Source organism: Heterocephalus glaber, unplaced genomic scaffold, assembly GCF_053883595.1.
Source record: "Heterocephalus glaber isolate CG9 unplaced genomic scaffold, H.glaber_assembly_v1.0 deba00001645, whole genome shotgun sequence".
In the NCBI taxonomy this organism is placed as follows: Eukaryota; Metazoa; Chordata; class Mammalia; order Rodentia; family Bathyergidae; genus Heterocephalus; species Heterocephalus glaber.
The window spans coordinates 579,379-606,246 of record NW_028258398.1 but is presented as its reverse complement, the minus strand read 5'-3'; the positions used below and the strand labels follow the sequence as shown (position 1 = coordinate 606,246).

Here is a 26,868-nt window from a genome sequence, read left to right as displayed (position 1 = left end):
GGGCAGGGACCCTCGGCCGAGGGCTAGCGGAGAACCGGACTGGACTCGGAGCCATCTCCTCTGCTCTGGCCCCAGGGCTCACCTGAAAGAAGGGGCAGTTTCTTCTTTAACCTGTGCGCCCTTTGGCACTCGAGTTCATGCATATGCCATGCACTGTGGTATAAAGAAACCAGGTTCATCCCTGTCCTCATTCATAGTTCTGCAAGAAGACAGACCCAAAAACAAAATCAACGCCATGTGACAACGTGGTGACGATTCAGTAAGGGCTGGTATAAAGAAGGGCCAGAAGACCCTACAGGGCTGAACCTTTAGCTTCCTTCCCCCAGAAACATCCTTGAAGCTAGCAGCTACAAGGTTGAAGGGACCTAAGGTAGGAGGGTGCCCTTGGGAGAGCATGCTCTAGACAGAGAAGCCATGAGTGACTCCCAAATAGAAAGGCCCCAGTCTCTTTAAGGATAAACACCCGCTTCTTTAGAATTGCTGCAACCTAAACATCTCCAGCAACTACAATTTTGTGGAATTTTACTTTATATATAGTAAATTAGGAAGTCACTTCTTTAAAATAACAAATTGTATTGAATATGCTTTTGTAAACTATATCTTCACCTTTCTATGCCAAGGTCACTAAACATTACAGACCCTGCCAGGCTAAATACTTAAGGAGAAATAGAATTTGGGGTGGAAGGATATAGAGGGGGGAAAAAGGTTCCAGACAAAGGAAAGAACATGAGCAAAATAGCACCATGTGATAGTACATGGCATGGCATATTGATGGGAAGGATGATGCTGTGATTAGAAGAGAAGGGTAGAAGACAAAGAGAGATGACATTTTGGTGTTCATTACAAAGTAGTAATCCCTTATACAGGAGGAATCTAAACACAAGGAGAAAGTGAATAATCTAAGGACATAATGAGAAGCAGTAACATATAATGTTTAGGGGAAGACATTTCATAGAATTTGTAGAACTGCATCATTTCATTTATCTGGGATCAACTTAAAACCCCACAGCCTGTACGATTTGATACATATGGGCACTGGAAAGGGAAGTGAAGACCTGGTAGTAAGGTATCTTGAATGTCAGGATGGGGAGTTCAGACTTACCCTGTAAGAAATTCATTTTTATATGGATTCCATAGCATGATTAGGTCTGCATTTAAATGGGTGATTCTGACAGCCAACAAGTGGGAAGAGCTATAGACAGAACGAAGAGCACAGCATCCTGTGAAGAGATGGCTGCAGCTGCCCTGGTGCCCTCGTGGCCAGTCTGGGCCAGGGCTGCCATAGCAATGAGGCTGAAGTTGACCAGGTTTTTTTTTTTTTTTTTTTTTTTGGTACCAGGGATCAAACTTAGGACCTTGCACTTTCAAGGCAGGCATGGCACCACTGAGCTAAATCCCCGGCCTGAGTCTGAACTAACTGGGCTTGGAGAATAACCGGATGGCATAGTGCTGACTGTTCTTTAGAGTTGTTCTCCATAGGAGTAAAAATTAGAGAAGACCCCATTTATAACCTGGTTTATCGTATGCTGTCTTAGTCACTTTCTCGTTGTGGAGACACAATACCCGACACCCGCAGCTTAAAGGAGAGGTTTGTCTTGGTTCATGTTTTTAGTCCATGGTCAGCTGGCTCCAAGGTAGGGCAGCATGAAAGAGGGGACAGTGGAGGAAAAGCTGTTAACATCATCATCTGTCAGGAAGCAGAGAGTCCAGGGAGAAGCTGGGAAAGGAGATGAACCCTTCCACGCCCACAGTGACCGCCTTTTCCCACCAGACCCCACCTCCCAACAGCAAGTGTGTTGTATCATCCCCTTGATCCATTCACCTTCCAAAGGTGCTGCCTGTGATTGCATGAGGCTTTGGGGTACATCTAGATGTAAACCATAGCATGTGCAAAGTTAACCCCCAAAGTACAGTGGAAAGAGGAGCTAGGGGGTCATTGCTATAAAGTATAAAGCCATTTTGGACTTAAAATGAATATAGCATCCAGAATAAGACAGTTAATGGTCTAGGCTGGGGATTTAGCTCAGTGGTTTTGCCGCCTGCTGCACGAGCACAAGGACCTGAGGTCAATCCCTGGTACCAAAAAAAAAAAGACAGTTAATGGTCTTAATTGTTCTGAATTGTTTGGACTTATGTTTTATTTTGATACATTGGCCCACTATATAGTTCAGGCTGGCCTCGAACTTGCAGCAATCTTCCTGCCTCAGCCTCCTGAATGTTGGGACTACAGGTATGCGCTATCACACCTGGCTTTCATTATGTTTTTATAATAAACGTTTTTTAGGAGGAACAAAATAACAGGAGAAATTTGGAGAGATATTGGGAAGAACAGCTGTGAAAGCGGACTGTTTGACTTGGGAAAGAGAAAACCAGGGTGCACCTAGACCCAGCATCTGTCTCCACAGCCAGCCTCCTCCAGTGGGCTCATGATCACACTCCTTTTTAAGGACGTCCACCTCAGGAAAGCTCTTATCTGATGGTGTCTATCTCAGTCTCTTCTGGATTGCTCTCATTAGGGACAAACATGACCCAACACATCTGCCACCTTGGAAAAACCACCAACCCCTGGGGGTGATGGGTTTACACTGGCAGTACACTGAGTAATGTGTCTTCCTCCCCACTACTCTTGCTGCCTGGGAAGGGTAGGAAGATACACGGTCAAAAGAGCATAGCCAGATCAACAGGTGCATCTGAAATGCTGCGGATCACTTCAAAAGAAAAGGCAAGTGAAATTTAATTGATGAAGGAAACCACAGCCGGAAATGCATATGCCATTAATAACTGTTGGATTAGAGCCTATCATAATTTAAATTTTAGTCTTTTCAGAAACAGTGTGAAAATATTGTATATCACAACCGACAGAAAGCAGCCAAGAGTCATTAGAGATTTTATAGCCACAAATACATTATTTTTTAAAAAAGTAAAAAGTAAGAGACCAGGAATTTAGCTCAGTGGTTCTGTGCCTGCCTCTAAAGTCCAAGGACCCGAGTTCAATCCCCGGTACCAAAAAAACTAAAAAGGTAAAAAGTGAATGAACTAAGCATTCAATTTAAGAAGTTTTAAAAGGGCAATCAGCAAATTTCTATTGTTGCTAAAGTAGAAACAAAAACTTAGTAGAAATAGTTGCTAAAAGCCTTTTATTTGAAAAGATGAATAAAGATAAAACTCTAGTATCAAGAAAAAAATAAAAGACATACGATTTGTGATTTAGATCTAAATGTCCCCCTAAGTCTCATATGTTCAGAGGTGAGGCCTGGTTGGAAGAGAAGGGGCATAGCTGGAGGGGTGGCCTTAGGACTTCAGTCTCCCTCCCTGGCTCCTTCCTCCTCTCTCTGCTTTCTGGCAGTTCTCCTCCACCTTGCTCTAGAACCATGCCCCTTCTGCCTTGGAGTGAGCTAACCATGGACTGCACACTCCAAACCATAAGCCAAATAAAACTTTTCCTTTAAGTTGTAGAGGTCAGGTATTATGTCCCAGTGACGGGAAAGCTGACCAATACATTAGTAGATGTAAAGGCATGAAAAAGAGAGAACAAAAGTACAAACAAGATTTTAAAATTACAAGCAAAACTTGACATAATTTATCAACAAAACTTAAGATCTAATTGAAATGAATGCTTTTAAGGAAAATATAAATTTACTGAAATTGAATCAAGTGGTAGAAAAGCTAAACAGATAAAAAACAATGGGGGGAAAAACAAAGAAACTAGAAATCATCCTTAAAAAATACATTAATACCTGTTTAGGAGTGTATTTTATCAAAGCTTCAACATATATACTCTTCCAAAGCAAAACTTAGAAAGCTTCCCAATTCACTTCAAGCTAGTATAACCCTGATACCAAAACTACTAAGAACACAAATAGAAAAACCCTAAGCCAGCCTTACTGAACACACACAGATTTCAGAAAGGAAGTATGCTCAAGGAGGTTACAGCAATGTTTTCAAAATACAAATGTACCATGGTAAGTAGGGGTTGTTTTAGGGTCATTATATTGATTATTAGAAAAAGCTGCTACTTTTATTCTGTGCGTTAAGAAAAAGGAGAAAAGCTGTCTTTGTTAAGAGATTTGAAATAAGCATGTAATTGAACTTAGCATTGACGTCTTAGAAAAAAAAATGTTGGAATGAAGAAAGAAATATCATACTTAATGGTAAATTGTATAAAATTAACTCCAAATGGAACATGGACCTAAAACTATAAAACTATTAGAAGAAAATATAAGAGTATATTTTCATGACATTTGATTCTGGCAATGATTTTTGAGATACTAAAAGCATAAGCAACAAAAGAAAAAATATATAAACTGGAAATCAAGAAAATTAAAATTCTTTGTGCTTAAAAAGTCACCATCAAACTAGGTGTGTTGGTGCACACTTATAATTCCAGCACTTCGGAGGCTGAGGCAGGAGGATCACCACGAGTTTGAGGCCAGCCCTGGCTACATAGTGAGTCCAAGGCCAGTGAAGTACATAGAAAGTCCCTGTCTCAAAAAACCAAAAGCTGTGGGCTGTGGATTTAGCTCAGTGGTACCACGCCTGCCTTGCAAGCCCAAGGTCCTGAGTTTGATCCCCAGTACCAAAGGGGGAAAAAAAAATCAAAATAAAAAACAACAGCTTCCTAATTTTAACAACAAAAAAAGAAAAACCAAAAGCCACCATCAAGAAAATGAAGACAGGGCCGGGGATTTAGTTCAGTGGTGCCGCCGCCTGCCTTGCAAGCGCAAGGTCCTGAGTTCGTTCCCCGGTACCAACAACAACAAGAAGAAAATGAAGACAACCCAAAGATTTGCAAATCATTACTCTGATAAGGGATTTATGCCTATACCATAAGGCATTCTAGAATATATAATAAATTCTTACAAGTCAATAATAAAAAGCTAACCTAGTTTTTAAAATGTGCAAAGATCTCAATATTACTACTCCAAAGACACACAAATGGCCAATAAGAACAAGGAAAGATGCTCAGCCTCATTAATCACCAGAGAAATGCAAATCACAACCACAGTGAGAAACCCCACCGCACCCCACTGAAGGACCAAAGAGAGAATCAGAGAGAACCATTTCTACAGGCAATGGGATGTAAAATAGTACAGCTGCTTTGGCACCCAGCCTGGCAGCTCCTCAAAAGATTGAAGGTCAAGTTGCCCCTGACCTGGCAGTTCCACTCCTTCACTTGATCTTAGCCAAAAGGCCGAGAAGCCATGGCAGTTCCACTCCTAACGGAAGACCTCGGCCCCTGGACACGCTCTATCCTGCTGGTGCTCCAAGCACCTTCTCCCCTGGATTCCCCTGCACTTTTTGTCCACTCCTAGGCTTCTTTTGCTGGCTCAAGTGATGACACCCTATGTTTCCATGTTTCCTGCTTGGCAATGGCTTCTGTCATGTGGGACAGCTGCCTAATCACATTACACCTCAGGTCCACACCAAGCGTCCCTGGCAGAGCTGCCTGCACCCCTCGTGGTGCTAAGACACATCACAAAGGAAGCTTCTGTTTCTCCCACAAAACCTCAGCCCAAGAGCCGGGGATTTAGCTCAGTGGTTCCGCTGCCTGCCTCGCAAGCACAAGGTCCCGAGTTTGATCCCTGGTACCAGAAAAAAAAAACTTCAGCCCATTTCTCAACCCAGAAACTTGGTCAGTACCTGTGGCTTCCTCTTCCCACACTCCCTCTTATTCGTCATCAATCTTGTCTAATCCATCTACAAAATAGATATGTCCTCTTTTCCCTATCTCCAGTCACCTGTCTACCTTTCCTCTCTTCTCCCTCCAGTGGCCGGAGGGCTCTTGCCTGTGAAACCCACAGCCCCCAAAGGCTGCCCACTGTGCGGATGAGGCCTCACCCATCCAGCCTCTTGCCGTGCCCCTTACTCTATTCAGCCACACACCCTCTCTCCTGGCCAGCTCCTTCTTTTTCCCTTTTAAATGTCTCCTTACGCCTGTAATCCCAGCTCTCAGGAGGCTAAGGCAGGAGGATCACAGCAAGTTCAAGGCCAGCCTAGGCTACATAGTGAGACCATCTCAAAACACTCCCTTCCAAAAATGTCTTTTAGCGCTGGGGAGCAAACCCAGGGCCTCATGCATGCTGAGCCCAGTGAGCTGCTACAGTCCTAGCTCAAGTTCTCATCTTTCGAAAGCCACCTCCTCAGTAATCTCTACCTGCAATCCAGTTTCATGCCATCTCATTACTTCTATAGCTTCTCTTTCCACAACTTGAAGGGGCTTTTGTTGTCTTGCTGAAGTCTCCTTCCCCCAACATCCTTTACCTGGAAGCTGTGTGAGGGCAGGAACCACAACTGATCTATTCACCTGTTAGGGGAGCAGTTTGCTGGGCTCCTGAGCAATGTGTAGAAGGAATCAGAGGCAGGTGGAGATGCCAGTTTTCATTATCTGGAGAACTTTCAGAGGAAGGATTCATATGGCATGAGGACAGATGCAGACCTGTCAGCCCCATGGAAGGGAAGGACCAGATTCTGTGTCCCGAAGCCCTGGCTATGCTGGGGGTGGGCAGTACTGCTCCACAGGGAGATGGACTCCGCTTAGGTATTAGAGGCCACAACTGTGAGTCATTTCCCCAGGGAGACTCATGCAAATTAGCCCGCTGTTGCTGCCACAGAGCACCTGATGATTGGCTCTGCAGGTTTCTTGTGGCTCAGCTTTGGAGGTTCTGGTCCACAGCTGGCTGGCCATTGCTTTTGGGCCTGTGGAGGTGGCACATCATGGCGGAGTGTGGTGGGGCACAGCTGCTCACCTCACCACAGCCAGAAAGCAGAGAGGAAGGGGCTGGCTCCTGATACCCTCTCCAGGACAGCTCCCCACTTTCCGCTCCTGTTAGTGCCACAGGGTGGGAATCAAGCCTTTAGCTTATGGGCCTTGAGGACTTTTACTAATCCCTATGAAGACCAATTGCTTTTGGTTCCTCCACTCCAATCTGCCTCCTTCAGAAACCCAAGACAGAAGACGGACAAGGCCTTCAAAGCCCAAGAAAGCCTGGGCTACAAAATTAAAACAGATTGAGGCCAACCAATACTTATGTTTAGATTTTATTCAACTTTATTAAAAATCAAAACTACAGAAACAAAAACTGAATGTACAAATAAGCAAGTGGAAGAAATGGTCAGGTAGGTGCAAACAGTAACACAGCAATGGCAACTGACAATCGACACACAAGACCCCTGACTCCACACTGGGCCCTCACAGTGCCCGTGGGCATCATGCTGGCCAGCTGAGCACCTTCTCCATGGGCTCACAGCCACCTGAGGGATCAGGTGCCAGAAGCAGCCCAGACAAAAAACCCAAGCCAAGATGGCAACAGCTGTCCTAACAACCAGGTAAGGGTCCCCAGCCACCTACAACACAGCCGGGCACCCTGAGCACGGTGACCAACGGAAGGTACTATGTACAGACACAACGTGCTGATGGCAGGCTGCTGAGGAGGTGAGACAGAAACCCTGGCAAAATGCCACCTGGAAGGTGAGAGGAGCAGAAAGTGGAGCCTGAGACACTACCACTGTTGTTCCAAGTCACAGTGCCAGCCCAGGCCACCCTGGTGAGATCCAGCCACGAACCTCGACCCCAGCATACTGAGTCCCTGGGAGGTGCGGTTCCATATCCAGAAAAGAGAGGGTGACTGGGCACTTAGGGTAATGTCCTCAGAGTCATCACAAGAGCCACTGTGGACAGTCCAGGGCTCAGAACTGCTGAAGGATCACCTTCCGCTTCAGGTCGCGGCTGAACTTGTTCATCCTGAAGAGCTCGCTGTCGTAGAAAGCGGAAAGGTTGTGGATGTTGATCTGCCGGGCCTAAAACAGGAAGTGTCAGTGAGCTGTGAGCAATGCAAGGGTGAGTTGTTTCCTGGGGCTTTCTGGTTCCTTCATTGCCCACCAGGCCTGTACCTTGTCCACCAAGTCCTTCTCAGGCACCTCGATCGTGTCCTGCTGGGCCCCAAAGCGGTTGCGCTGGTAAGTCACCTGCTCTGCCACCAACTGCTTCAGGATAAACAGCAACAGCTCATTGTTGTCTCGCCGGAATGAGAGATAGCGGGCAAAGGTCTGCAGGAAAGAGCACAGGTCAAATGCCACCCCCTGCCATCCCTGCCACACTCCTTCAACAAGGCTCCAAGCAGCCAGAGCAGGAGCCGGGCAGCACCCTGGCAGGACGACCACCCTGGGGTCCTAGCCAGAGCCCCCAGTGTCACCCACCTTTCGCATGCTGCGCATGACACTAAACTTCTGGGTGTCGATAAAGCTCTCCAGCATCACGCGGATGGCCATGTTGACATCGTCCTCGATCACGTAGTCCCGCAGGTGGATGCGTGCATGGGCCTCTGCCATGCGGATCATGGACTCAATGTGCCGCACCGTGATGGGGATGCTGCCTGTGGCCTGGTGGGAAGCATGGGGGGGGGGTCTTCCTCAGGAAGGGGAGGATGGGGCAGCCAGGACCAAGGAGGCTCAGTGACAGAGACAGCAGAAGGAGCACCTGACAGCCCCTGAGCCTGGGGAGGCTGAGGACTACAATGTGTCCCCAGGACACCTGCAGTGTCAGTGTCACCAGGACACCCAGCTGGCTTGCAGCTCAAGGTCTGCTGTACTTACAGCCAGCTCTGCTGGTTACTGTCACAAATCATAGTTGCAGAATCCACAGCAACATAAATAAGAAAACAGTGTTATTTCTATGAACACTAAGGTGAATGCTCTGGTACAGTTAAAAGGCACAAACGAAAACAAAACATTCGATGTCATGATCTGGAGTGGGTGACAGAGGCTTCTACGAGGACTCTGGGTGCCGACTGCCCGAGGGCTGCTGGGAGGCCCTGTCCCACTGTGATGAACCAAAGAGTTCAGACCCAGAGTTCATCTGGCTGAGAGTTTATGAAGTCACTAAGGAACTTCATCTGAGGATGACAAGATGGGATGAATGCACGTAAAGTTCCATCTGTGACAAAATGCTTGTAGTACAGAAGTTATCTTTTCTCAGTGGTGCTGAGGATGGAACCCCAGCCTAGTGTAAGGTAGGTAAGTGCTCTACTGCTGAGCCACCCCCTCAACCCGGAAGTCTCCTAGTGCTTTGGGGACTGACCCCTCAAGCCTGCCCAGGCTGCCCAGGCCCTCACCATGGACTCCTTCCGCAGGTCACTGTACATCTTGGCCACCTTGTCCTGGTCCATCTGGTTGAGCTTTGGGTGGACCCTCTCCTTGGCATAGATGATGTACTTCTTCAGCACCTCCTGTGGCAGTGGCTCCACGTTGTACGTGTTGGGCATAGCAGGCTCCTGGGCGCTGCCAGCCAATCCCTCCTCGTCCTTGTTGCTGGGGTGGTGTCGCACATGGCTGCCAACCACAAAGCGGGCCAGCATCTCATCCTAGGACAGGCAGCAGAGGGAGCTGTACACAGTGCCCCAAGACTGCATCATCACACTGGCTCTATGGAGGCACCCAGGTGAGAGGGAGAGAAGCCGGACTGGGGGTGGAGAATGCAGGGGCAGGACCAGAAGGACCAGTGGGCAGCCGGGGAGGGGATGGGTGAGGAAACAGAAGGGAGGAGCACATTGGAGGGAAGAGAGCAAGGGGACAAGACTGCACAAGGGCCACCTGTGCCCACAACGAGCACGGGATGGCTCCGAGGGCTGTACCTGCACAGGGTCCACAGTGTCCCTCACCACACACAGGATGTCGAAGCGGGAAATGATGGGCTCCGTGAGGTCCACGTTCTCTGAGAAGGTCAGCGAAGGGTCGTAGCGTCCCCCTGAAACACAAAGGAGCCTCTGTCAGGTCAGTGTCCCCAGGCTCTGTCCTGCTCAACCCTGAACGCGTTCCCCAAGGCTGGCCCCTGGGGGAGGAAGGAAAGGCATCGTGGCTGGGGAGGCCGGCAGGGACCCCAGTGTCTGCTGTCAGTGGATCAGGACAGAGACAGTGCCTGCCTCCTGGAGCGACCCTAAAGGGCCTGACTGGACAGAAGGCAGCTCCTTGGGGAGGACCCATGGTGTGGAGAAGGCGCTGGGCTGTTACTTCCTGCCCTGCCCAGCTCAGGCAGGGGACTGGATTTCTCCTGAGGGGCCTGTGAACACCCAAGAGAAGTGGTTCAAACCGGACCCCCAAACCAAGCCAGGTACCCCGAGTCCTGTGGCCCTCAGCACTGGAGTCTGGACCTTACGGGCCCCACCTGGCATACCTATGGGGTTGGCGGCTGCAATGACGGTGCAGCGGGCCTGCAGGGAGGTGACGATGCCAGCCTTGGAGATGGAGATGCTCTGCTGCTCCATGGCCTCGTGGATGCTAGTCCTGTCCTGGTCGTTCATCTGTGAGACACAGAGGTCTGGCCCTCAACATGCGCTGGACCTGGACTTTCTCAATTCTGCCACCACCAAGTCCGAGTCCCCACCCCGACTCCCACCAGCCCAACCGGCCCAGGACCCCACCTTGTCGAACTCGTCGATGAGACACACACCCCGGTCAGCCAGAACCAGCGCCCCAGCCTCCAGGGTCCACTCCCTGCTGACCGGATGCCGCTGCACGTAGGCCGTGAGCCCAACTGCCGAGGCGCCCTGGCCCGTGGTGAAGATGGCCCGGCTGGACACCTTCTCTATGTACTTGAGGAACTGAGACTTGGCCGTGCCCGGGTCTCCACACAGCAGCACATTGATGTCACCTCGCACCTTGTGTTTCCCACCTGGAGGACGAGACAGGGATGGAAGTGGAGGGAAGGGGAGAGAAGGTGAGGGGTGCAGGCCCCGGCAGACACCCTGACTTTCTCAACCTGCTAGTCAGCATGGCCAAGGCAGTCTCTCTACGAAGGATGCAGGCCTGGGACCGGGACCAAGCCGGGCACTTAACCCAGACAGTCATGGGCCTGGGTTCCCTAGAGGCACAACTAAGATGCCCTTTGTGAAAAGGGGAAGCTGGAAACAAACCTTCTCCTGAGGGAGAGCTGAGTCAACTATGCACCCTAACGCGTGAAAGGAGGAACTTGCTTTGTGTGCGGAAACACGAAAAGATGCCAGAGACGAGAGTGGGAAGAGGGCAGTGGGACGTATTCTGTCCACACACAAGAAATCCCAGGTGTGCTACAGCGGCCACACCAAGCCGATCAGAGGATGACTCACGAGTGGGAAGGCACTGGGACAAGGAGCAGCTGTCACAGTGGCTGGGGGCCCATTGCGGACCATTATATACATATCTACTCATACCACTTGTGTGGTCTAATCTTGCTTTTTTTTTTTTGAGACAGGGTCTCGCCATGTAGCCCAGGCTAGCCTCAAACTCGCAGTGATATCCTCCTGCCGCAGCCTCCCAAGTGCTGGGATTACAGGTGTGTGCCACAACGCCTGGCTAATCTTACTTTTTTGAGACAGGGTTAATTCTGTCCTCATGTGATGTGGCCATGTAGGGCTTGGCTGTCTTTTTACTCATCCTTCTTCCCCAGCAGCTAGGAGTCCTGTCTCGTGCTGCAGGACACAGAAGGCTGGCTCCCTAAAGGCCATGAACGTGCAACGTCCCTGAAGTAGGTGAAGAGGTGAGGATCCCGAGGGGCTCACCTGGGTTCTTGGGTTCCCCTCCGAAAAGAGCCAGGGCCAGGCCTCTCTTGATGTCCTCATGGCCGTAGATGGAAGGCGCAATGCTGGCAAAGATCTGGGAGGAGGGAGGGGACATTGGGAATGAAGGCCCGACAGGCAGCACAGGCCTCCCTGTGCCTGGCCTTGGGAGATGAGGTGGTACCAGCTCAGCACCCAGCACCCAGCACCCAGCACCCAGCCTGGGCTGCTGTGCTTCCTCAGGTTCCTGCACCAGACCCTGCACCAGCCCTGCCCCATCTCGGGTCCTTGGCTCTTCCCAAGAGGCACAGAGCTCAAGGGTAAAAAAGAACCTTGGTATGACCCCTCCATTGTGTCAGTTTGGAAAAGGCTTTCCCACGATCACAGGCCAGAGCCAGGCCTGGGGAACCGTGCCCTGCAGCAGTGCCCTGAGCTGTGACACAAGTCACCTGTCACCACACTACCTCACCCCGGGCCTTGGCCTCAGCACAGGATGGGTGCTCCCAGCTCACATGGGGTGAGCAAGCACTCAATGCAACCATTTATCAGGCACCAGCTCCAGCCTGGGCGTGAGCAGGGAGATGAACAGGGCACATCTGGGAGATGGGCCCTTTCTCAACTTCAATGAGGGAGGGAGAAGGGAAGAGAGACAAAGCAAAATCTGCATGCAGTTAAAGATAACTAGAGACAGCAGAGCAGTTCCTTGCTTGCAGGGCACAGCCTCATCCCCTGTGCGCAACTGTCCCAACTGTCCCCAACCTCCCCAGATGCCTCCTTATAGCACAGCCCCCCACAGCTGGAAAATCAGCACCGTGAGTGGAGGGGGCCCCTGCACTGGGTATCCCCTACCTGGGCAGGCCAGCACCAGGTACCATTCCCTATGAAAGAAAACACTTCCCAAGGTACTTTTTGGAGAATGGGATACAAGGCCTAGGCAGGAGGTGCACCAGTGGAGCCTGCGGCACCTTCTACCAGAAAGCAAAACAAACAAATACCAAAGAACAACCAGTCATGTCGGCAGGATGCAGGATCCAACACACAGTCTCACAAGGAATCAATGGGACCCAGAGCACCAGGATGGTGACCAGTGCTGACAGCACACTGATGTCACCGGCTGGTGATGACACGTCACCTCAGGACACTGCAGGACCCACTCCTCACTATGAATAAAGTCAGTCCCTGCTACTCCTATGACTGCTCTACCCACAGGCAACATGACTTAATAAATGCAGGTTTAGAACCAAAAGATGCTTTGAGCAAGCCCTAAGCATCAGTGTGTTTAACTGATGGTGCTGACAGCAGCTATGACACACCTGTGTCACCTTGGAAGGAGTCCACAGAGGAGAACATCAAACTGAAGAGCTGGGTGTGGCTCAGCAGCAGGCTGCTTCCCTGGGGCCTGAGGCCCTGGGGGCGGGGGGGGGGCCCAACCTTAGTCTGACTAAGCTTCGGTACCTGACTGCCCACCCACAGAAAATGCAGGCGACAGGGGCCTCTGTACAGGAGGGCACGGCAACAAGACAACAGCACAAGTGACCTCCACAAAGACTGCAAGAGAAAAGGAAGAGCTGAGCAGGGCCCTAGACAATGAGACTCAGATGGACAATTGCAATCATGGACCATATCTGGATATTGACTCCAAGAAGCTGCTTCTTTAAAAAACAACAACAAAAAAAGGGAATTCAGGTGTAGTGCACACTGGCAATCCCAGTGCTCTGGGAGGCTGGGGCAGGAGGATTCCAAGTTTAAGCCCAGCCTGGACAATACAATAAAACTGTTTCAATTGTACTGTGGCTGGGCTTTCTAAAGACTCTTTGGATTGTGAGACAGATGCTGACACAGTCGGATGAAATGGCATCCTGCAGTCTGAGGTGTAGTAAGGGTAAGTGCTCACGCACAGGGGCGGGAGCAATGCCACCAGCCAGGACGGCCACTGTACTGTGGTTGGAACATGTTCCCAAAGTATGTGCTGGAAACATAATCCCTGACCTCCTGGAAGGACAGCACTAAGAAGTGGGACCTTTGAGAGGTGACAGGGCGAGGAGGAGTCTCCTCTCACATGGGCACTAATGCTGTCTGTCACCACTGGGGAGGGGTCCTTAGAAAAGCTCTGCCCCTGCTCCCTCCCCCTCTTTCCTTTCCACCTTCCCCAGACCAGCCCCTCCACCTTGGACTTCCCAGCCTGCAGACCCCTGAGCTACTAAACTTCTGCCCATTATAAATTACTGCCTCTCCATCATTCCATTGTAATCGCACAAATGGAGTAAGACATAAACAGGGGTTTCTTAGCCACACATAGGTGTGTTTAAAATTTTCAGCGTCAGCTGAGCACAGTGGTGCATACCTGTAATTCTAACACCGAAGGAGTCTGAGGCAGGAGGATTATAGGTTCAAGTACCACCTGGACAACTTAGTGAGACCCTGCCTCAACCACTAAAAAGGGCTGGGGATGTCACTCAGTGCTTGAGCCGCCTCCAAGCCCCTAGGTTCAATCCCCAGGACTACAAAAGAAAACAAATAAAAAATAACCTGTAACAAACAAACTTTTAAAGCTGGGCCAGGGACTGGGCTGCACTGAGTGCCCCACAGAACTCAGTGTGAGCCAAGCGAACTCACAGGCTGTTGCACCTGGATATGGGGGTCTGAATCTGCAGTGTCCCCAGTGCAGCAGTGTGCACAGGTGGCCTTGAGAGACGATGGGTCACGAGGATGCTGACTTCAGTGAACCGACCTGCTGACGAGCTCATAGCTGAGCGGGCTGTGGGGTGGGGACAGGAGGAGGACGCAGGTACCCTCAGGCATGACCTTGAGGGCAGACTTTGTTTCTGTTCCCCTTCTGTCTCCTCCTGGCCACCACGAGGGAGGCATCGCCTGCCCCCAGCCATCGAGTTCTGCCTCGTCAGCCCAAAGCGATGCAACTGGCTGGCCCTGGACTTTTAGAAACCTCAGAAACCGAGGGCCAAAAGAAACTGCCTCCTGAGTGAATTGTTTATCTCAGCTATTTGGTCACAGCAAAAGAAAGCTGTGACACAACAGCCCCTGGGAGCACATACTAGAGCCAGCTGCACCCTACATATGAGCACGGGAACACACAGGACCCATTCTGCCTTGACTGATTCATCAGAGAAACAGGCACAGCTGAAACCGACACTATAGGAAAGTGGTGGTGAACCTCTGGCACTCGTGCCACAGTGGGCTGTTTGTATCACTGAAAGCTCTAAAAGGTTCGCCATTGTTGCTATAGGCTCTCCGTGGCTGTTCTGTGGCAATCAGCTAAACAGGGCCAAGTGGATCCACTACGTGCAATAGTCATAGTGATCCTCATTCACCTTCACTCTGTGTGGGGAAGGCGGGCAGCGTCCCCACGCACCTCTCCCGCTCCCCACTGCTCATGGGCTGTGCCCTAGACCTCCCCGCACCCGCTTCCTTTCCCTGGAAGGACAAGGTCACATGCCCCGCCAGGACAGGGTGGCACAGGTGCCCCACCTGTCATGTGAGGCAGACTCCCCAAGCTCAGTCCCTCCCCTAAAGCAGCTGCTATGTCTAGGTGGCCTCCTGTGGGGCTCGGGGAACCTGGAGAGCCACAGGTTTGTCCACCAGCGCATGGCTGGGGAATTGCGACACTGCCTGTGTTACCTCACCAAAGTCAGTCAATAACCCTGGTTTCCTGCCATTTGGAGAGGAGGAAGCCCAGGATCGGGTCAGACCACGTCCTCCTGGTGGACGGGCAGAGTGCGGCCCTGATTCCCTGCAGCTGAAGCTCAGGTGCCAACGCCTGGTGCCCGGCCCGACTCTCCCAGCACTGGCTGTGCTGCGTCCATGCACAGCCCCCACTTCAGTGTGTTCGGTCTGTGGGTAGTCTAACTCCTGTGACAGCAAGCGAGCAACCCAAGAGCCAGCAATACGCATGTGCTCGGTTACCCAGACAGTTCCCTCCTCTCGCTCTCACGGATGAGGGCCTACCATCCGAAAACACTAAGGGTCAGGCTGAAATCCCACTGATTTGTCTGCCTTCGGATGCGGGTTCTCCTGGCACCTCTTTAAAATCTAAGTGTGAGGTGCAACATTTCTCTCCTTGATACCTGACCCTTTCTTTCAGTGTGACCACGATGCAAAATCACATAAATGAACGCTTTAGAAAGGAGTAGGACCACAGGCTGACAGAGGAGGAGACGGGCCACCGCCTTCAGCCAGCCGCTGCTCACTGTAGTTGGGGTTCAGGAAAGTAACACACACCTAGCGTGCCTGGCACTGGACTTCAAAAACTCAAGAGGCATTGGGATTTTTACATAAGGTCTCCTGAGCTCTGAAGGGTAAGCACTGGCTTAAAAATAAACGCAAACACCATCAGCACATGACCCCGCTGGAGGTGAAACCCAGAGATTAGAGGAGTGCAGCAGAGCCCTCTGTGTGGGGGCAGCTAGCAGCTGTTAAGTCTGGGGCACAAGACCTTCCCAGGGACCGTGTCCTGGAGAGAGGCCTCGTCTAATGCACCCAAACCTGCAGGCTTCTGGTCCCCTCCACCAAGAGGTCAGAGGAGAGCGCTAGGGGTAGAACTGGGGTCAGGATGACAGCAGTGACAGGATGTAGCTTTCTCTCCCTACCAGTTACCGACACCTAGCACGTAAAACCCCATGAAACCCCAGATTTTGTTTCTTTGTCTTGTCTCATTACCAGGGACCCCACAACATGAGCTCTGTAAGCACAACAACCGTGTGTCCTTTACCCACCGCACCCCAAGAACTTGACCCTAGAAGGCAGGCAAGGAACGGACGTGTCCACTGAAGTTTTCATTCTCCTGAGGCTGGAGGACACCAACCTTCCCTATGGGCTCCCCAACTCCCGGCAGACTAGGATGGCCCGGCTCAATCTTCCAACCCAGAACAGGGGCTGAGCTGGAACTGGCACCAAGCTTGGCAAGGTGGCCTTTCCAGGGGCTCCTGGGCAGACGACACACAAGCAATACAGGCATTCCCATCTCCAAGGCTGCAAGCTAAGGGACATCGGTCATCACAGAAACAATCAGGGCCAGGGCTGTGCACAGAGCTCGGCAGGACAGTGCTCACCTGGCGTGCATGAGGCCCTAGCTTCCGGCCCCAGCACTGCAAGATTCAGGGATGATTTGGGGAGACAGAAACAGACATGCTGAAAGATGACTTTCTGGGGCAAGAAAGGCTAGAACCAAGGAAGTGGAGAAAGCCGAGCCAACCTCTGCTGGGCCCGTGAGTGCCAGCTATCTTCAAACCCACCGCATTTCTGATTACACAGCAGCTCCGCAGGGAATCAAAGCCACGCCACAGAGGTGAGAGAGAGATTCGAGGCCAAACTACAGTGCCCACCTAGAGAAGACGCCCCAAGGAAGAAAGTAAGGGGCTTCAGAAGCAAGGAGACCCTGCTCAGGAGAGAGGCCAAGGGACACACGGGGACCCAGGGGCCACATAAAGAGGAGCTGGGAGTCGAGAGCTCCACAGGCCTCAGGGAAGACGGCTTGAGACAAATCAGCGCATCTGCAGCCTGGGTGCACCCCTGTCCTGGTCACCTGCCTTTCATTCATCTCCAGTCACCCAAGAGCTTCCCCCGCCTGGGCTCCCGGGGAGCCTCACACCAAAGGACCAAGTCCCTACACACACCACCCACAATCTGGATCCCGCACTGGCCCAAGCACTGGCTCTACAGCCAGAGGGTGGACCCCACTGTGGTGCCTTACAACCCAACTGCAAGATGAGAAGAAGGACAGAGAGGAAGGAAACAGAAAGCAGAGGAGCAGGCAGGGAGCCTGAGAACACACAGCCTCTGGGGCAGGACAGGGCCGGAGAGGGGAAAAGGCAGAGGCTCTCCTGAGCAGACACTCCGCGTTCTTGTGAGTGACGGCATTTCCACGAAAGCAAACCTCAGCCCATGACTGCTGCCTGGTGTCGAACACCAGGGAGCAGGAGCAGCAGGAGAGATGGAGCCTCCTGCTCTCCTCCAGCCAGGGTGTGACCGGGCTGAAGGCACTGGGACTCCAACCTAATCCTCCAGCGACCCTGTCCCGTACAGGTCCCTCCTCTCCCTGTCATAGATGGGGACAGGGGCCCAGAGAGGCATTCAGCACGTGCAGCACATGGCAGAGCTGGAGCTGGGGGTGCCATTCCCGATGCCAGAGTTTACACCCTCGCCCCAGACAGGGGCCTTCCACCAGGCCACAGGGGACCCAGCTCCACAGGGGAAATTCGGGTGCATGGGGAGGATCCAGGGTGGTCGCAGGAGAGGATGAGGCCCGGCACCCTCCCTCCTCCACCTGCCTTCTCCCCGATCTGCTGGTCCTTGGAGAGGCTAGTGATCATCTTCACATCCTCGTCTGTCAGCTCCCCGACAGCCACTTTGTTGTCCTTCTTGGCCACGTGGTTGGCCAGGATGACTGTGGCAAAGACAGGGAAGCCATTGACAGTGTTGAGGGAGCCGTCGTAGTTGTTGTGGTAGATGCCAGTCAGCTCCTGGGGAAGGGGAGAGGGTGGGGGATGGGGTGGAGGTCACGGGTGCGGCCAGAGCCCCGAATGCTACTTCCTCCATCCTCTCCTGTCTCCAGCTCCCCACACTATAGGCACCACTGTGAGGAACACAGCAAAACAAGGAAACCTTGTCCAAACTGCTAGTGTGGATCGAGACCATGCCCCAGGGGTGTGTGGTTAAAGGCTCTGCCCTTAGAGGATGCTGCTGGGACAGGTGGAACCCAGGAAGCAGGGCTTGTGGGAGGAAGTTAGGTCATGAGGACAAGCCTTGAAGGGACACTGGATGCAGCCCCTTCTCTCTGGCTCCTGGTCACAGGGTGATCAGGGCTCCTCCAGCACACCCCCTGCACAATGTGCTGCCACAGGCCTAATGCATCAAGGCCAAGCAGCCAAAGGCTGAAACCTCTGAAACTGTCAGCCAGAATATACCTTCCCTCCTTTCAATTGATCACCACAGCAACAGGAAGCTGGTAAACATAGAAACCTGCCTTCCCAAACAGCTGGTCCACCACGAGGAAGAGGTTTTTTCCCCCAGTGATTCAAGAACTGACCTCAGTCCAGGCTCCCAGTCACTATAACCCCTTGTCCCCTGAGGGCCACAGTGCTCACACCAATTCCCTCTGCAGCAGGCTCCCTCCCAGCCCATTCCTGGCCACTTACAATCTCGTCTCCTGGCTTACAGCTGTCCACCAGGTCAGCAAGGAGGATGGCGTCCTTGGAGCGGGGCAGCCGGCCGGCCGCCACTTTGCCTGGACTTTCCTGGATCCGGATGCGCTGGTAGTTCTGATAGATGGTCTGCATGGGACAAAGAGTATGTCACAGACCCTGTCCTGCATGGCACAGGACTCGTTCTCCCCCAAGAACTGCCTTATCCTATTACCAACCTTGACCTCAGTCCACAGGAGGGCAGACAAACAGTGTTACTATTTTTGCCTCTTAACTAAGAAACTGAGAACCAAGACAGTAAAGAACAAGCCCACCGTGATGTAGCACATGGGTGGACAATCCATGTCTGCCACCAGCCCTCGGGATGAGCCACTGCTAGACTCAAGCACTTGTTCCCTCTGCACAGCTCAGCTACGTGAGTGTGGATGCCAGAACCAGGACACCTGGGTTCAAATCCTGGCTGTGTATGGAGCTGTGACCTGGGCAGAGCTTCCTCGCTGTCCCTTCCCTGAAGAACAAGGATGCTGTTATTGTGACTGCAAGCTCGTGGGGAGGAACAATCAGGCCAGGTGCATAAAGTGCCTAAAGCAGCACCCACAGGGGCAAGTTAACACTCTGTGCCTCTGCTGTGCCTTAAGACCCAGTGTCCAGTCTCACTCACTGCCAGAAAGGAGGTGGCAGGGCAAAGCCGGGACAGGAGTGCGCCCACAGCACTCCTGGCAAGTCCTGGATCACCCCCTTGGAGGGGACCAGGGATGCCAGTCTCCTGATCTCTCTGGTGTCCCTGCTCCATGGCATGGTCCCTGCCAGGCATACTGTGCCTCCCAGACCTGGACAACTGGAGCAAGACCTGAAACTGAGCCAAACTGAACCTTTTCTTCTTGTAAGCTTTTTTTTTTTAAAAAAAACCCTTGTGTCAGGGGCTGATTTTCATCTCCTGGATATCTGTCTGAATCTGTTTCATGGTTTCCATTTCTTTCCTATGCTAGGCATTCATGGCTTCCAGCATGGTCCTGAGCTCATCTATTTTTTTCCCCGTTTCTGTTCTAGAATCTCTAATCATGTCTTTCATTGTGCTCACCATCTCTGTAGTTATCTGGGAAATTATTTCTTTTGAATTTTTCTAGAGCCTCATTCATCTGTTACTTCCCATGCTATCAGTTCAGGGTGTCCAGGTGGTTGATTATCAAATTTTTCCACCTCGCTGCTCCTAGAATTTGCCTTTGGTGAGATGGAAGTCTGGCTCTGTGCTTTGTTCAGGTGTCTTCTCATTTCTATTGTTGCTGTTGCTGGTTTTGGTTTAATTCCTGGGTTGATATTTCAATATTGCTTATTGTGAGTATCTTTATTGCTTGTACTTAGAACCCTTATGGAAAGATTGCTTCTCAGGGGTGCCTTCCAGGTATAACTGGTCTTAGGTTTTGAGTCTCTAATGACTCTTAGGCAATCTTGTTTTCAATATACCAGTGTATCAATCACTACAACTTAGCCCAAGTAATACAATCAGCATCAACAATAGCATCAAACACAGCTTAGAAAATGACAATTTGTTGTAGCCATTAATCTGTCACCTTTAACTGTGTGAACTAGATCAAATTGAGGACCAGCAAAAAATGTTTGTAGCAAATAAACGCTTCAATATAGCAAATTTACCCTTCAGATAAGGATGTAGGAGTTGGGGAGGGAAGGATAGAGAGTTAAAAGGAGAGGGAAAGGTCAGAAGTGAGGCCAGAGGACACAGGAAGATCACAAAAACTTTGGGAAATTATTAAAGACAAGAGGAAAAGACAGAGTGAAGGAACAAGAACAGAACAAATTAATAGCAATAGGGAAACTAGAAGCTATATTCACCTTCCTATAAAAATGGTATTCCAGAGAAGAGAGAAAAAAACCCAAAGTAGGTCAGGAAAAGAACAAAAAGGGAAAAAAATGAAGAACAAGAAGGGACAGACAATGAAGAAAAATAAAGGGCCTCCTTCAGGGTATGTCTCTGCTGTCACCGTAGACAACGTGGGCAGCAGTGTGCAGATCTAAGACAGTTAGTCTCTGCAAGCCAGCTATAGTCCATTGAGATTCAGGCTGATTTCTGGCTACAAGGCCCAAGCTGAGCTCCCTGTCCTCCTGCAGGACTGAACTCTCCAAGGTTCTACTGCAGGTTTCAGCTGCCCTTCCCCCGAAGGGTCTAGGTTCCGATGGGAGGTGCTGATCCCACCAACTCACTAACCCCGGTGGTCCACTGTGCCTTTATTGCAGAGATTTTCTTCACTTTTCCAGTGGGCTTCAATTTTCACTGAAGAGCCTCAGAGAGGCCCTCTCTGTTGTTCATTTCTGCTCTATGTTCTGGACCTCATAACCATGGCCTTTATGGCCCCAGGCACCTCTGTAGTACAGATCTGGATACCAACAGGGCCTGGGCAGCAGCCTGGGGGGAACAGCCCCCTAAGCAATGGTACCAGGGCAGTGGGGGTGGTGCTGGGCCTCCCCACCGAGGGGTGACTTTCAATAGATCACAGCGAGGGAGCTGCTCTGCTACGTATAAATCCCCGACCCAGAAGCAGGTCATTTACCAACGGTTTAGCACCAGGTTCCCCATGAACATGCGCTATGTGATGGGCGAGAGGGCGGCCCCCTCTCCGGCTGCACTGTTTCCCAGGACAGGGCTCTCTGCATTAGTCCCCGGTCCCGATGCACGGTGGGATGTCCCATCTCCCCCACCCCGCCGCAGGTCCTCCTTTTAAGTTGATTCACTGAGCTATTTTGTCATAGGAATGAGATGCCAACTAACACACAACACAGCTTTAAAGCCTACAACCTGCATCAAAATCCCTAGGCCCTAAGCATCTAGGCTGTTTCCTAGCTGGGCCTCAGCTGGCTCCTTGTCCAGACACCAAGACAGGTGACAGTGGCACTGGGCTCAAGCAGAGCAATGAAGTCTAAGTCCTATCACACACACCTGCCAAGGGCCCTGTGCACTTTAGCTCTGCTGGCTCATCCTCCAGGAGTCAACTGGAAAAGCTAAACCTGCTCCTGTGACACAGGTAGAATTGGGGCCTGCACTTACTAAGGGGAGCCCAACAGCCAGGGAGGAGAGAACCCTTGGTGGAGATGTAGCTCCACTAAATCCAGCCTCATAGCTGCGCCACCTGAGCCAGGCGACTGCACTCTTACATGGTTCCCTGGATGCAGGTTTCACAATTGGGACCTCCCACACTCTTCCTGTCCGAGGGGCTCCAGCTGGGATGAATCTCAGAACTGCAGAGGGTGAGCGGTGAGTGTCCTGGTTACACCAAGACGTTCAAGGACAAAGACACATGTGCTGGGCCTATGACCTCAAGCCAGGCTGGCACACCTGTCATCTTGGCTACTACAGAGGCTGAAGCAGAAAGATAGCAAGTTTGAGGCCAGCCTGGGCAACTTAGGGAGACCTGGGTTCAAAATCACTCCTGCACAAGGCAGAGATGGAAAGCTCGTGCCTTGAAGAGAGGCCCCTACTCACCTGTGTTTAAAGAGAAGCCATGTACTTAGATGTTTTGGACACAACTGCCTGACTTTTGAATAGTGGCTTGAATCTTGAAACCTCTGTGCTGGCCTGTCTGCAGCAGCACCCTGAGCCAGCACAAGGGGACCAGAGACAGGAAGAACTGCAGGCAGCAGGACCTACGTGCTCTCACCTCCTCCATGTTGACTTCGAAGGGGCCCACGGACTGGCACTCGGGGCAGGAGCCTGGCTTCACCTCCTGGTTCTGGGACTGGCAGAAGGGCCCAAGCACGAAGCTGCACTTGTTACAGTTGTACTTGACCATGCTGAGCTGTGGCAGGATGCCCGTGCAGCTGGTCACCACTCCACTTGTGCGGATCAGCTGGTTCAGGTGCAGCTGCCTGGGAAGAGCTGGCACGTCAGGGCCTGAGTGGACCCCCAGGACCTGCTCCTTCATCCCCCTGGCCTCCCTGTGCACTCTGCTTCAGCCCCTGCACTTGCTCACCTCAGTGAGCGCAGCTCCTCCACCAGGGGCAGGTGGGAGATGCGGACATGGATGTGGCTGGCGATGCGGTCGTATTTGGGGTACATGGCCAGCACCACCTCCAGGGCAGCCTCGTCAAAGATCTGCAGCAGCTCAGCCGGTGCCTCAGGCAGGAAGTAGGCCAGGACGTGCTCTCGGGCCGCCAGGTCCTCATAGTTTACCACCAGGCTCTCACGGTTCTCTGGGGGTACGGGCAGAGGCTGGTAAGGGTCATGCTGGCAAACAGAAGGCTCAAGGCCAACCCAGCCAAACGGTGACTGAGCCTGAACACCCAGCCGCCACCTTCACCCCCGCACCTCAGCTCTGCAACTTAGATAAGAGACACAACCCAGGCCTCCACTTGGCTTTTCGTCAAATGAGTGTGACCTACTGTGGAAAGCTGGGGGTGTGGGGGTGGGAACAGAGGGCCTGGAAGGTCAACAAGGCCAAGGGAGGAAACTTATGGACAAGCTGTGCCGCACAGGAGGGAAAAGGGAGAAGGGACCGCAGGAACCAAGGTCTGCCTGTCCCCTTTAAAACCAACTCCTTCCACACAGAAAAATATTGCTACTTCTTTATTTTGAGATACAGTCTAGCTCAGTTACTAAGTAGGCTAGGTGAGGCTGGAACTACAGATCCTCCTGCCTCAGCCTCCCGACTAGTTAGGATTACAACCTAGCTTGTGTTGCTCCTTTCTGATCAAAGTAGTGATCCAAGGGGCTGGGAGTGTTGTTCAGTGGTACAGCACACGCTTAATATGTGCAAGTTCCCTGAGTTCAATCTCCAGCACCAAAAAGAAAGCTAAATAACATCAATTTTATCTAAAATCTGCCCACGTTTAAGTGTGTCAAAAACCACGGGGTGGGGTGGGGGTCATAGTACAGACACTCCATATGTCTGCGTTCCTTGGAAAGACAGATGCCTCAAGCTTTGGGCCCGAGCTCCTGCTTAGCTGTGGACATGTCACCCAATGTTCCCTGTCATTGTTTCCTGCAGGGACAAGGACACACCTTTGCACATGTCGCTGATACGCTCCTTGAAGACGTTGTGGCCATGGCTGTCCACATGTGTGCGCAGGAAGTTCTTGAAGCGGTGGTGGATCTCCAGCCGGGGGCCCACCATGCTCACCCACTCGCGCACAGAGTGGCCCTTGAGGTCCTCCAGGTTCTCAATGCTCTCGATCATCTCCTCATCCTCCTCGCCGTCCTCTGTGGCACGCTCCACCTGGCGGCGCTTACGGCTGGGGCGCTCCTCATCTTCCTCATCACTGTCTGGGGTGTGGGCAAGGGACAGCTGGGGTGAACCCTCTCCCGGCACCCTCCACTCCTCCACTGCTCCCTGGACTCCCTCCGGCATTGCAGATGGCAGGACTTGCTGGCAGGACTTACCGTATAGGAGCCCCCGGCGCATGCGGCCCAGGCCCCGGCCAGCCTCCCGGTCACGCTGCCTCATGACCCTCTCGGCTGCCTCCCTCTGACTGGCTGTCAGCTCCTCTACATCTTCGTCATCCAGGGCCAGCCCTTCAGCCTCATAGGTGTCCAGCTCAGGGATGGCACGGTAGTCCCTGACAAAAGCCCCAAACGGATGCAGTCGGTCCCCAAACACTCATCCAGGAACCAGGCCTGCTCCCCAAGGCTCAGGAGCCCCAGCCTGGCCAGGCCTGGAGCCTCCAGATCAGGACACAAAAGCCTTAAAACAGAAACCTAACTGTGCTTGTTGGCAGGGCTTACTGCACTGTGTTCCAGCATTAAAGTTCTATGACCTTTAATTTGTGTCTACAAATGTTTCTAACATATGGCCTGGTACAAATTAGATATAATAAACATTGGCTGACAGACTCTCAATGGACTCATCAGACCCACTCCCCTGCAACCTTTCTTTGAAAAGTCAAAGAGCAGCACTGTTTGTTAGCTGCTTCCTGTCTGAGTTGACACTTCTTTCAGGAGGTCCTTCAGGAGACCTCTGGGTCCCATGGGATGCAAATGTCATGGAGTTGGGGATTACCCAGGCTTTAGGGTCTGGTCTTTCCCACTTATGCACAGCAAGTTAAATGTAAATGGATCTGTACTGTGGCTCACGATCTTTTCTGTCTCCTTACAGATCCCGGGACAAGTCACACTCAAAAGCAAGAGCCTCATCAGATTCAACTCCCCAGCACCCAGGCTGGACCACCAAGCACAGAGTACTCTCTGCAAAGGACTGGAGTAAAAATACCTCTCCATGCCATCTCCAATCAGCTCTTCACCATCCTCCTCTTCCTCCATGGGCCCCTCTGTGCCTAGCAAGCCCTCAGACTCATCCTCAAAAGGAGGAAGGTCTCGGCCAGGGCTGGAGGTCAGGGCATCCGTGCGTCGCGAGCTTCGGCCAGGGCTAGATGTGAGGAGGTCATTGCCTCGCCGCCTCGGGGCAGGACTAGATGCCGTGGAGAAGGACTCGGATGATTCCTGCAAGAGAAGCAGGGTCTGTCAAACACCTAGGAGGAAGTGGGCCGATTTTACTTCTTTTCTATTTTCTACTCTGCGCCGACCTTCCTTGCCTGCGGCGACCGGGTTCTCAAAAGCACCAAACCTCTCCAGTTTCAAAGCCTGCCACTCCCTCCCAGGCGATGGCTCTCAGCTGAGAGCTCTTCGACACACGTCTTATTTCCTCAAGTTCCGGTCACCCACAGGTCCCTTCGTCTTGTTCATGAAAAATCGCTGAGGTCCGGTGGTTTTTAACCTGTGGGGTTTTCATCCTTTCCCCCTTTGGCGGACATTCGACCATCTAAAGCACCCGTCATGTTCCAGGTAACCCGAGCGCCACCAAAACGTTAGAAAGTCTGGAACTTTAGGACGGCTGGTGGCGGGACCTGACAGGCAAAAAAAGCCCAAGGGAAAAAGAGAAATCACAGGACAAGGTGGGTAAGATGCAGGACTTGGCCAAGGGAGCAGATGGCGCCCAGGCCAGGGCCCGACGGAGTGTCGCGCCAGCCCGCTGAAGGGAAGAGGTCGGGCGCATCCGGGTCCCAGGAAGCCCCCAAGACGACTGACCCCGGCCAGCAACCCAGACGCCCGCGGTCCCCGGGCCTGGCCCGGTTCGTACCCCGCCGTCCCAGCCCGCTCGCTCACCGCCATTGCAGCGTTGCTCTCTACTCCGCTCCCACAATTAGCAGTTTTCGCGCAAAAAGCGACCCACGTGACCCGCGCGAGCCCGGGAAGAGCCCCGAGGAACGCGACGTCATGACGTCTATGTCCATTTGCGTCAGGCGCGTGGTGGGAGGGCCTGGAAGTCGGCCACGCCCTCAGGGCTGTAAACCGCGCCCACGCCTCCCGGGCGCCAGGTCTTCCTCCTGCTCTTCCACAGCTAACGTGTGGGGGTCGGGCATTTAGCTCATTGGTTTTGCCGCCTGCCTCGCAAGCGGAGGGACCTGAGTTCCATCCCCGGTACCAAAAACCGAAAAAAAAGCAGTTAACGTGTGGGAGCAGAAGCCGCGGGCAGCTAGGATAGACCACCGCCTCACTGCGTGACCTTAGCCAAGGCATGGCCATCTGACAGACCAGCCAACCGAGACCCAGAGCCTGGCTTTCTGAGCACTTCTTCCTGCTTTATGGGCAGTCTCAACTTCTCCAAAATCTCTAAGCACCCAAGCTGTCTGGATTTTGCCAGAAGTCACGACTGAGGCCCAAGTGGGAGTCGCCCTCACTGAGGATGTTCCACAAAAAAGAGCTGAGGCAGGAGGGTCCCAAGTTCAAGCCCTCCCTGGAATAAAACTGGGGATGTAGCTGAATGCAAAGGCCCTGGGTTCAATACCCAGTACCGAAAAACAAGCAAAAAAAAAAAAAAGAAAAGTGTGCAGAGCTGTAGGGAGCAGAGGACCCGGTGAGGGTGTGGGAACCATTCCATAGTTCTGGCGAAGAGCTTTCAATGCCAGGGCCGTTGATACTGGCATTGGAGAGGTTGGATCACAAGAGGTCTGAACGCATTCTGGGGAGGAGCTCTGGATAGTGCAGCTCTTAAAGCCTCCAGCTTCCCCCTGGGGAGGTGGTCTGAGCTGCTAGAGGCTGCTCAGACAGGCCAGGATGCCTGTCCAAGAGGTGTTCAAGAGGTGGAATCCATGGGCTGGGGATTTAGCTCAGTGGTTCTGGCACCTGCCTCAAAAGTGCAAGGTCCTGAGTTCGATCCCTGATACCCCCCCCAAAAAGA

The 26,868-nt window shown here is 52.2% G+C and overlaps 1 protein-coding gene across 2 annotated transcripts; it reads right to left on the bottom strand.

The window, feature by feature from the left end:
- Positions 1–7,025: 7,025 nt before the first annotated feature.
- Mcm2 (minichromosome maintenance complex component 2) lies at positions 7,026–25,949 on the bottom strand. 2 transcript variants are annotated; one of them, XM_087196950.1, is made up of 16 exons: positions 25,794–25,949; positions 24,901–25,130; positions 24,075–24,250; positions 23,697–23,957; positions 22,669–22,888; positions 22,357–22,564; positions 18,680–18,814; positions 17,813–18,004; positions 11,532–11,625; positions 10,416–10,666; positions 10,169–10,295; positions 9,630–9,742; positions 9,111–9,359; positions 8,197–8,379; positions 7,891–8,046; positions 7,026–7,797 (listed from the first exon to the last, which is right to left on the bottom strand). In XM_087196950.1, exons 1-16 carry the CDS (start codon positions 25,797–25,799, stop codon positions 7,687–7,689), a joined length of 2,712 nt encoding a protein of 903 aa, XP_087053076.1. In that variant the 5' UTR covers positions 25,800–25,949; the 3' UTR covers positions 7,026–7,686. The 2 variants fall into 2 exon arrangements, with proteins under 2 accessions (XP_087053076.1, XP_087053077.1); XM_087196951.1 differs by lacking the exon at positions 25,794–25,949 and adding an exon at positions 25,214–25,675.
- Between the last annotated feature and the right edge of the window lie 919 nt (positions 25,950–26,868).

What these genes read in the sequence shown, in the direction of transcription:
- Mcm2 (XM_087196950.1), bottom strand. An exon ending in TATCAGCGACATGTGCAAAG is followed by an intron (nt 22,889 to 23,696) that starts GTGTGTCCTTGT and finishes CCGTACCCCCAG; the next exon opens with AGAACCGTGAGAGCCTGGTG. An exon ending in TCGAAGTCAACATGGAGGAG is followed by an intron (nt 18,815 to 22,356) that starts GTGAGAGCACGT and finishes TGTCCCATGCAG; the next exon opens with ACCATCTATCAGAACTACCA.